General features: G+C 37.6%; 1 protein-coding gene across 1 annotated transcript; it reads left to right on the forward strand.

The window, feature by feature from the left end:
* The first annotated feature begins 1,878 nt into the window (after positions 1-1,878).
* Positions 1,879-9,644, forward strand: LOC104075029 (kidney mitochondrial carrier protein 1). The gene is made up of 9 exons (XM_009575371.1): positions 1,879-1,951; positions 3,406-3,553; positions 4,212-4,306; positions 4,587-4,672; positions 5,952-6,047; positions 6,944-7,068; positions 7,599-7,737; positions 8,747-8,827; positions 9,603-9,644. The coding sequence occupies exons 1-9, from the start codon at positions 1,888-1,890 to the stop codon at positions 9,642-9,644; spliced, it is 876 nt and encodes a 291-aa protein (XP_009573666.1). The 5' UTR covers positions 1,879-1,887.
* Positions 9,645-11,580: the final 1,936 nt, after the last annotated feature.

Genomic DNA, 11,580 nt, shown 5'->3' on the forward strand with positions numbered 1-11,580 from the left:
GATATGTCAAAGGAACAGTGTGCTATAAAATTTCTGCGTTAGGGTATCCTATACATACATCAAAACTTCAGCTAATATTAGTAAATCTGTGTACAAATTGAAAACTTTATTTGGCTGTGCTTGTATACTTCTACATTGTGTCAGTGCGCCAGAATTACACAGAAAAACTGAGTAGCCTTCATTGCCTAGGCAGAGTGAAATACAAAGCAAACAAAAGTACAGATATATTTTAGTTTTGTATCAGTGTTATGGTATTTGTAATAGATGAAAATTTGTTTTAATGTGTTGGGGGGAGGAAGTTAACTGGTATTTTAAATTTTGACAAATCTCTCAAAAGCAAAGGTCATGTGTGTGGCTGATAGTGGTGAAACTGAGCTTGGCTTTGTCTCCATTAATTAAATAATCTGCCGTTAATCATGGCAGGACAGGAATATGAGGGATTTGGAGCTGGGAGTGGCCTGCCTCTGGCACAGTGTCATGCCCATGTGGCTCTACTGCTTTCATATTGAAAAGCTGGCATAGTCTATTCCTGTGGCTCCTGATCTCTGCACAGCACTCTTTTTGGCAATATAGTGTGTGCCGTTACTTGCCTCTTCTTTGTTTTTTTACATCAGTGGTGTTCTTTGCAGCAGCCTAAAGAGGAAGATGGATTTCTGTGCACTTGGTTGTTGAGTATTTGAAATTGTGTGCTTTGAGCTCCTACAGGTTTTTCATTGTATTGAGTGTCAGAAGACAGAAGACCCGGCTAACTCCCTATGAAGTGAAGATGAGAAAAGGAAAACTAGGGCTGCAGTAACTATTCAGGCCTGTTCAGTGTCTGCAACTTCTGTTAACTTTGGACACTGGATTATTGGCACTTCTAGAGGAAGTGACAAAGGGAAGGTTCATCTTTACAAAAGGCGGTGCTAAGTAACTGGTGTATTTGCGATATTTTCCAGCTGGGCAGTGAATAAACAAAGTTACAGGGAATGGAAGTGCCAAGGGATGTATTTTCAAGTACAATTATTCCACAAAATTAATTGGCAAAAGATAACTGTAGAATCCAATGTTTAGGAGGATATTATATGAAATGAGGAATGGAAAGTATTTATATTATGAGGAAGGCAAAAAATAAGCTGTAGAGAGACCTGCTTGCTTTTGAGAAGGGCAATCTTGTATTGGCTGGACTAGTTTGGTTTTGCAGTTCTTATCTCCAAAATAATCCAAAATAATTGGCTTATTTCAGCATCTTGCAAAGCACGTGCCGTAGTAAATTATGATTGTGGTCACTTGGTCAAATTCACTTAATTGACTTGTAAGTTAGAGCAGCCTTTTTTACTGTAAAATGCCTTATGCACCTGATTACACTACTTTCATATAACATTCACAAAAATGAATATTGTGAAAACTGGTAGCAGAAATAGGCCTTAATGGAGGCAAAATGTTGTATGCACCCCTATTTTCTGTCCAAGTGTACCAGCTCAGCTCATGTTAATGTTGATACCAGGAAAAAAGGGACAGAAGTTTAGTAATGGCTGTCTTAAAGTTCCATTTAATTGCAGGCTGTAGTCAAACTAATTCAGCTTGTTAAGAATCGTTGGAGGTTATTCACCACAGTGCTCCTTAAGATCATGCCTGGGACAAACTACTTTAACTTTTCATGATGAGGAAAGTGGTGGCCCAAATACATGGTAGAGACATTGATTTGAACCCAGATGCTTTTGTGCAGTATTACTGACTTTCTTCTGATTGTCCAAGGTATTAAATGTTTTTACCCTTAGTATGTTTGGAAGGTCCATCTTAAATGGACAAGGCACAAAGTTTTATTAAATGTTAGTGTATATATATTTATATAACAGATGTACCTACAGAAGCATTAAATCGTCTTATTTTACAGAAGGAAGGATAATGTCAGCACTAAACTGGAAGCCCTTTATCTATGGAGGTTTAGCATCAATCACTGCAGAATGTGGTAAGCTTTTCCTTTAACTGTTTGTGATTTCTTTTACTCAGATAGTCCCTTTTACATCAAGCTTGGTTCCATGCTACAGTGACACAGTAGTATATGGTGATCTACAGCATCGGAGTGTTTTTCTTTAATGCTGACTGAAGAGTTGCTCAGAACTTTGTTACAATGTCAGAAATTTCTGTCTGTAAACTCACATCCCCTGTGAGTCTTGTTTTTATACAAACTTCGCCTTTGCATTCTATTATTTGGTGTTTGTTGATCTGTTCCTAGACAGTGGTCATAAGTATACACAGCTTTTGTTTTGCTAGAGCAGACAAATTAAGCTCTTAAATTGTAAAATTTTTCTCTTGGCTTTTCTGAGTAGCTATGTTGCAGTTTAAATTCCCTTTTCTTGAACGTGAGTGGCTGATTAGATTTGAACACTTAAATTCAGTTAGTGTGCAAAATAGAGTAATTGCTATAGTGAGACAGTGCATCTGATGTTTTAGTGCCTAGTCTGAAGACAAACCTAAAATACTAACATCCTTTTAAAGTCTTATCTGAGAGGCAGGTACATGAAAATACAGGAAATCTGGATTTTCATAGTAGCGGAACACAGTCTGACATGTGGTGGGCTTGCATGTGAAGTCTGTCTAATAAAGTAGATGTAGTATAAAATTATACTTAAAACTACTATTTTATTTTTCTTTTCTACCTTCTCTTATGAATCCTGTTCAAACTTCAGTTTGAAATCTCTCTTATTTGACTTGACTGAACGTGGCAAATAATGCCAAAAGCTTCATGAGGAAGACAAGCAATTCATAAAACCCTTGCTTGTCTGGTAAACCTTGTTAGAACGGATGTAGTTAACCCTGACTCCTATTAGTGTTTAGGGGGGTATTTAATGTTGAGGTGATCCCTTTCGTAAAGATAAGCTCTGGAGGAATATGCTTTCTAAACCCTTTCATAAAGGGAGCATGCAGAATATGAACTTGACATAGCAGTAGGCTACAGGAAGGCAATAACAGAAATGGGTATTGCTGCTATTGCTTTTTTAGATTCTAGGCTAGAATCTGTATAGCTTGTCCTATGGAATTGATTTCTTTGCCTTCAATGAAATGCCATTCAAAGATGTTGGTAGAATACACACACAAACTCTGTACCTGATTGTGATTGCAGAGTCCTATTCAGTGAGGCTCTTTACAACCAGGCAATACCATGTTGCCTGAAAACATAGTGGATGCAAAATGTAAACATAGGAAGTAGGTAGGGCCTCTGACAAGATTTTAGGAGAAACAAGGTGACATAAAATGAACCACTTCTTTAAAAGAAAGTCTTCGTAAGAGAGACTTTTTTCCCCGGGAGTATTTTTATATATTTTAGTATATAATAAAGGCTGCTTTTTCTTAAATCATGTTCTTTGTTGGCTTTGGTTAGGTAAGTACTTGATTGATTTTTCTTTCTGATTTTTCTTTAAGGTACTTTCCCCATTGATCTGACCAAAACACGCCTGCAGGTTCAAGGTCAAGTTAATGATGCCAAATATAAAGAGATCCGCTACCGTGGAATGGTGCATGCACTAGTCAGAATATGCAGAGAAGAAGGATTGAAAGCCTTATACTCTGGGTAAAATTAACTGACTTGAAGTAATGGTTTATGAACAGTATATTGATAACTATAAGCCCATAGTGTGTAAATTCTTGGGTTTCAGATTTACAAGGTATTTGGTTAGCCTCAATTAATCTGGAAGTTGAAAGCCCAAGCTTAGATTGCTTTGGTCTTTGCACTTTGCAATAGCATTTCATGTTGGAAAAAACCAAACAAACCTACTTGGGGGGAAAAAAAAAAGCTAAGCATAAAGTTATTCTATACAATGCTGCTGTGGTTGTTCCATCTCTCAGAAGAAAAATTGAATTAACCTTTGTGTATAAATCGGCATGCTTTTCTTCAAAACATGCAAGATGGTGGGGGAAAGATGTAACCTGCAGATTACGTTTCAGACAAGCTTGCCAGCTATTTTATAGATCACAAGTTGAGGCATGCTCTAATAGTAATCCTTCCACGGTTCATTCATCTTCTTGCAGGCTTCATTTAAAAAAAAAAAAAAACAAAACCAAACCAACAAAACCTTGTTTTGTCTATAGTGAGTTTAAATTGTTGATTTAAATGAACAAACCTTTCTCTTGTAGATATCTTGTGTTCAGTCTCTCCTGCTCTAGAAAGTATTTGCTAATCAGTCTTTTGCAATTTTGAGCATAAATATTATCATTGCCTATTTTTACAGGATTGCACCTGCAATGCTACGGCAAGCTTCATATGGAACTATAAAAATAGGCACTTACCAGAGCTTAAAAAGAATGTTTGTTGAGCATCCAGAAGGTGAGTGGGTTTTTTCAATTTAATTGAGGACTGATTTGCTTGAAGTTGGTTGTTTCCATTTGGTATCCCACTGTAGCAGTTTGAACAAGTCTACTGAGAAGACATTCCTTGTACCAATTACGACAAAGTGAGTCAGCAAGGAAAACTTGTCAGAGCAGTTTTTAAGGCTTCTGTAATTGGCACTTTCTCTGGTTAAAGGAGCGGTGGCATCATCCTGCCCTGATGCATCTTAAGCTTTGTAAATCTGCAGCTAAACTCTCTTTCTTTGTTTACGGAATAGATGAAATCCTGATGATAAACGTTCTATGTGGCATTCTTTCGGGAGTAATTTCATCATCTATTGCCAACCCTACAGATGTCTTAAAGGTAATTACGTGTTATGTAGAGTTTGTCCTTAGTTTTTGTCCTCTCCTTGAGGAAATGCAGAATCTCCTGATGAATATAGGATTTGTTGTTTTGTAATCCTATTTATTCTCATCTCAACTTTAAAAACAAAAAAAACCCTCAGTAACACCCTGAATTCTTGGAACCTCCTTCTGTTCCGTACTACTTATTTGGAAGTATGCGCTGGGAAACTGACGGCTGGGGAGGTAGTTGGATCCATATAACTTTTTCTGGGGGTGGGGAGAGAATAATTTAAGATGACTCTTCTTGTAACTTTCATGTTATAGTGTTTGTGTAGAAGCCACACTGCATATTTCACCTATGCTTCTTGGTAACACTGTTGTACTAGGATGTTTCTAGAACTCAAAATAGGTGAAGATCAACTGAGAGGCAAGAGTTTAGTGAGTGCTACTTGTACTATACGATTCTTTAATCCTGTAGAGAGGCTTTGCAATCCAGTGTCCTATGGAAACAGTGTTCCAGAATCAGTCTTTTGAAGTGAATTGGTGAAACCATCACCTCTAAGAATCTGTTAGCTTAATGATAGTCAATGACCTCTTTTCCAGTTACTTAAAAGGGTTGATGGTATTTAACTTGCAAAACTGTAGCATGTGACTTACATGTCTTCCTCTAATGAAAAATTCAAGAAAACTCTTTCTGTTCTTCTAAAACTACTAAAAACTTAATCCTTAGTAGGGCTAGTGTGGTTAGCTAGGGGCATTTCAAACATAAGCTATTTCAAGTGTGGCTTCAATTGGTTATTTCCCAAAATTATGTCCACGTACCAACTTGCTTGTCACCAAACTTGTATTTGGTAGTTATCGTGGCAAGTTCCCAAGGACATTCTTAGAAATCCACAGGGTCAAAGACCATGGCTCTCACTAGCTGAAACTTTAATCTTTTTAACCTTTCATTTTAACATGTTCCTGTGAGAACACTGTAAAGGACATCCTGCAGAACCCATCTGTCAGTCTAATCTAAATGGAGTAGTGTGCAAGTACAGAAATAGAAGTGACTTAATGCAGTTAAGAACTACACCACGTACTCGTTCAAAATTAGCAGCTGCATTTGTATAGTTAAGGCACTTCAAAAGATTGCATCATGGTTATGATAATGTTAGCTATTAATTTGTATTCAAAGAGAAATTGACTTTACTACTTAAGATTGTAACTTAAAATGTTAATAAAACTGTATTAAACTATTATTGGTTGTATGTTTGAAAAGTATTTATTTTCTAATTTTATCTTCAAATGAATCTCAGATCAGAATGCAAGCCCAAGGTAGTGTCATTCAAGGAGGAATGATGGGCAACTTCATGCAGATCTACCAAAAGGAAGGCACTAAAGGATTATGGAAGGCAAGTCTTTTTTGAACTATATCCTACACTCAAAGTACACTTTCTTGCTCATCTGAATTTCATGTACTACTACAGTATTCTCAGCCAAAATATGGAGAAGTCAGTAGCTAATATGTATGTAATTTGTCATGACTATTTCACTGCTGTTGTCTCGGTGCATTTTGACAAAGGGTTACTGCCAGTCTTGTGTTCAAGGATCAGCCACTTCTTAAGAAAAGGGAGACAAATGGAGGCTTAAATTAGTGTGACTGGCTCTAGGACTAGTTCCACAACCCTTTGCAAGACATCTCTCGGTCTCTATGCTCTACTCTTTTTAAAATATATACTAAAGAACATTTGGAAGTAAAGGATGTAAAAATGAACATCCCCTCTAGCTCAGGAATTCTTGTACTCAGTCTTGTAGGTTGTCTTTTATGCTAATTACAGTCAGTGACTGTATAACAACTGAAGACCAGGAATGGACAGTTGCTCTGAAACAGCTGGAAAATACAAATGTTTTTCTATTAGTGTGCTTTTCTCTGCAAAGCTTCTTGATCTCTATTTTTCTGTTCATCTTCCTTACTTTGTCAGTTTTTCAGTTAGCAGCAAGGGGAGCCAGTATCACCTGGTTGTTGAAGTCTTAGCTGAGTGTTGATGTAAGAATCCAGATGTTAAGCAGAGATGTAGTAGCATAAAGGAACTGAAATTGCTGTTCAGTGTGGAAATGTGATTTATTTATTAACCTGAATTTGCTTTTTTGGAGCACATACATCTAAGACTTGTACTAATTAGCCTTATTTTAATTCACAATGTTCTTAATGCATTCATGGTGTGTGCTTTGTATTATAAAAGCTAGGCTTTTCTGAGGGTGCACAAAAGGTAATTTTAAACTTCAACTATATCCTTTATTTTGCCAGGGAGTATCACTGACAGCACAGAGAGCTGCTATTGTTGTTGGAGTGGAACTGCCAGTGTATGACCTTACCAAGAAGCACATAATTATGTCTGGATTTATGGGAGATACAGTATATACTCACTTCCTGTAAGTTTGTGTAACTAACTGCTTGCATAGCTAATCATTGGTTAGTTCTCATTATGGGCGATGAATCTTTCGATTTTTCTGTCATCGGTCTAGATGTAAATATACTTCTGATGTGTTTATACTTTTTAATGCAATAGCATCTCAAATGGTAGCACATAGCATGGAAGCTAATTTTATTTAGTATTTGGATTTAATTTTCTTTTGAATATGGAATTTTGGTTTGTGGATCATCTGAATCATTCAGCTTTGCAAGTTGAGATTAGAGGAAAGTTCCAATCAAGTATTTGCTATTCTCAGAGGCACAAACATCTGTTCAAGTATACAGAAACTGTATATAAGGGCTATATATCCAATCTTGAAAATTATGCTTTATAGTAAATGAAAAGTAATTTTTCACATCTATTACCTGATGTAATCTTTAACTAAAAGCATTAAGCACTCATTATTACTGTGTGTTTTCTAGGGAGGGGGAATTCTTGTGCATCTTGAAATGTGGTAGGTCAAATTTCATTAAACCTTTCTCTTATTAGCTCAAGTTTTACTTGCGGGTTAGCTGGAGCCCTTGCATCCAACCCAATTGATGTTGTGAGAACACGCATGATGAATCAGAGAAGCCAACAACATGGGGGACACTCAAGCTACAAGGGTACTTTGGATTGCTTGTTACAAGTAAGTAGTTCATCTATCAACATAAGCAGAAAATGGTGCCATCAAGCAATGATTTTGGTGTAGAACTTAAAATTGTTCTAAGTTTCCCTAGAAATTAATCCAAGTAACTTAGATATGCTTTTTTCCCTAATGCTCAAAAGCACTATACTGCCAGTAATGCAGGTGGTGTGAAAAGTATCTACTGTCTTGAAATTTTTCAGTTTGCTTTATGGACTTCACAAAATTTCTGTGAAAGGCAGGAAGAAAGTTAGTATGTACTGCAGGCGCTTACTTCCTTTTGGTGCTTGGACGAGGAGACAAAGTCTGTCAGCACCACTGTCTCTTAATTTTTTTTACCATGTTAGCATATTGATAGGAAATGATAATTTCATAGGTGAGTTCTTGAACAACATCTTCTGGGGCAGATGGTTTTCTCTGTTGCTTATTGCATAATAGAAAGCCTAGTACAGCCAAAGGCAATGTCAGTCTCTGATTTTGATTATTTTGGCTTGGTTTCATAAATCCCTAAACTGGGTATGAGGTGGGAGCATGATGGCCTTTTACATGGAGAAGAGTGGATAGGAAGCTATTGGTGTCCAAACTGTGACTGAACAGTCCAGTTTGTAGAACAGTCCAAGTCACATTGTCCAGTGCAATTTTGTGAAGTCCATAAAGCAAACTGAAAAATTTCAAGGGGGTGCCTAACATGAGCTGCAGGTTTACATGCAGCACTCTGCAAGGTTTTTTTTTGGGGGGGAAAAAAGTCCAGGAATGCAATTTGGACACATCTGGGTTGGGTACTGAATGACATAGACTGCATCTTTACCTGCCAGGTAATGCTGCAGGCATTACTAATCTTGGCTTTATCTAGAGAAATGTTTCCTTGTCCCATCATACAATATGTTTAAATTGAGGTTACAGCACTAAGCCATCCCCTTGTCTGGTATAGAATCTTGTTAGCTGAGATGCCGTCTAGATTTGTCACTAATAAAGAATTACATAAGTGTGTTCTTGCTCTGTTTTTTTCCAGACATGGAAGAATGAAGGCTTTTTTGCTCTATATAAAGGGTTTTGGCCAAATTGGTTAAGACTTGGTCCTTGGAATATCATTGTATCCTTTTCAAAGGTGTGCAAAACTATTAAGCTAGCCATACAACAGCAAGTATTGAGAGACAGTTTCACAGAATGCTCAGTGTGGAAAGTGTCATGTCAGCACAAATATTCCCTTTTTATGAATGGAAAATTGTGTAGTTGCCTATTTTCTTAGTCAGCTGCTGCTGGTCAGATTGAAATTATGATTCACACAGTGAATATTAGAATGTGATCTTGCAAAACATTTTTCTGTTCCTCTGATTTCATACCTGTCCATTGCCTTAGTTTGGAGTCTAATTTTAAATAAAATTGTCCAGATGAGTTAGGAATGGGAGCTATTTCCAGAACTGGGGAAACCATTGGCAGTTAGCCATGAGATCTTTTTGTTTATCTTAGTCTCACACAATCTTGTTTTTGTTTCAAGAGCCAGCTGATCAGAGCCCTGGGAAGTGGGTTGGTAGTAATATTTTTTACCATGAGCAAACCTACTTTAGTCCATCAAAGCTAAGTGAGTAAAGACTTTACAGGTTTTTGCAGTATTCTCCTGCCTCCTCAGTCCTGTGTTTAAGATCCTGAGGAATAGGGATGGGAAAGTAATTGGCATCACCAGCCTTAAAGCAAGTTTCATTGTTCTGCCTAGTCCTGCATAACAAAAATGGCCAACCAGCAGCATTGCATAGGAGGGAACAAAGAGTGGAACAAAGTTTCACACAGACGCAGCTGTCCTTTAGTAGTGAAGTGACCATCTTGCACTGCATGATCAGGAAACAGTTTTCCTTAATCAGCTGCTCCAGTTCTTTCTGACATATGAACAGCTGAAGAAATTAGACTTCTGACATGCTGAACTGTGTACTGAATTCTGGTAATGTACTGTTTGAGTTTAGAGCAACTTGTAAGTTGCTTGAATATTTGCTCTTTATTGTCTGAGATGCTGTCCAAAGGAAGAGGTCACTACGAGACTGTTGTGAATGGGAACAACCTGGAAGTGATTTCAAGGCAAACTGGCTCCTGTAACAACGGCTTGCTCATGTGATTCAGTGGATGATGTGCACTATTTTCTAGACTGAAGCAAACATGGTGGAATGCCTTCTGTCAACTGTTTAAGTAGTCTTGAACGTGAAGATCTGTAATGCAACTTTATGCTGTTGAGACTCAGATGCACAGTCTTCTATAAGAGGCAAAGAACAATCTTTCTGTAAAGGAAGATAGGTAGTACCAAGGGGTTGGGCTTTTCCTATTTGCAGAAGCGTGTAAGATTTGACTGTAATAGTTCATAGTTTCCAATTAACTGGAAGTGTCACAAGACATCTTAGCAGGCTTTCAGTTCAGCAAAATACCTGCTGCAATGCAAAATCTGCTGGTTTTAGAGCTTTCCTGTGTTCTAAGTCCTGAGGCGTCTGCATGATTTGCTGGGAACAATCCAGCTTCATTTGAAAGTGTGGTTGCTACAGTTGCCAGTTTTGCATAGCTTGAAGGAAGTTTTTTCCAATGTATCATTCTTGATTTTTCAGCATAAGTGATTCTTCAACATATTGGTATGTAAACTGCAAGTAGGAATGAAGTTCAAACAAGTGCATGCTCATCTGCCTATCGTGCAGAGAAACTTCCCATGCTTCTTCCATTGTTGGGAAGAACCACTTGTAATGGTCACTGGCTGTTAAGTATCATCTGAACGATGCAAGTTTTACACTGAGCAGTTCAGGCTGTGTCATGTAGGTGCCTATGTGAGAAGAACCAAACCCCTCCAAAGGTAAGTCTACTCTGAAGACTGCTTTCCTTGTTTAAGACGACACCCAAACCTGGAACTACTGACCACTTTCATACAGCAAACAGGCCCAAGTTGCTGTTACATGCCAGTAAACACTTTATGTAGAAATCAGCCACAACTTCCTTAAAGCATTGCTTTCTGGCTTAAATGTATATCAAAACTTCAGGGCCATGAACTAAACAGTTATGTCAAGGTTCTTACAAATGTTGCTGTTGAATTCCAAGAAAGGAAGCGTGTGGGAAGTCGCGCAGCGGTCCTACATGTTCATGGAGGGTAGCAAAGCAGGATGCACAGCTTTGGATTTTTGTGGCATTGTGTTTATCTCTTAAACGTTTTTAGTTAATCATACATTCCACTTAAAGAAATTTCATTGCAATTTCAAAATTACTATAACCACTTAAAATTACTAATTCTGAATTCACAAATGGATTTTTAAATGCACAAGGCACTTTCTTTCCTAAGGTAGAATGTTTTTCTATGTATATGGGTATGCTTATGTGCAGTGTTTTTCATTACAGCAGCTGTTTCTATGCTTTAATAGAAATATTTGTAAATATTTTTGTACACTATGTAAACTAAGTGTATGTTTTACATTTTTAAGCTTATTAAAAGTTTTAAAATCGATATGTAATGACTCTGAACTGCTTTCAGTTTCTAAGTTTCAAATGGGGGTGGGGTGGGTGGGTTTCACATACTTCAAGGTGGTTAACAAAGGAAAGCTGTTGCTGGCATCGCGTTGGGTGATGTTACTGGTTATTTAGTCAAGGCAGACTGGAGCTGCTGTCGTTAAAAGCTTATGTTCCTGTAAGGTGCTGGCTGAATAACAGGTATTAACCATGTTTTCACTGTTCTTTAGCACACCTTAAACTGCAAGACCATTTCCCACTCTACTATGAAAAGTGCTTGGTCTGGCACACTTAGTTTTGGGTAGCAGTGAAATACGTTTATTACACTTGTAACCTGAGTGGATTTCTGGAGTTCACGTGTGGTAGCGCAAGGCTGAT

The sequence above is a fragment of the Fulmarus glacialis genome, unplaced genomic scaffold (genome assembly GCF_000690835.1).
Source record: "Fulmarus glacialis isolate BGI_N327 unplaced genomic scaffold, ASM69083v1 scaffold32353, whole genome shotgun sequence".
NCBI lineage: Eukaryota > Metazoa > Chordata > Aves > Procellariiformes > Procellariidae > Fulmarus > Fulmarus glacialis.

What these genes read in the sequence shown, in the direction of transcription:
- LOC104075029 (XM_009575371.1), top strand. Translation starts at nt 1,888, where the DNA reads ATGTCAGCACTAAACTGGAAGCCCTTTATCTATGGAGGTTTAGCATCA. An exon ending in GCACTAAAGGATTATGGAAG is followed by an intron (nt 6,048 to 6,943) that starts GCAAGTCTTTTT and finishes TTATTTTGCCAG; the next exon opens with GGAGTATCACTGACAGCACA. An exon ending in TTGGTCCTTGGAATATCATT is followed by an intron (nt 8,828 to 9,602) that starts GTATCCTTTTCA and finishes CAGCTGCTCCAG; the next exon opens with TTCTTTCTGACATATGAACA.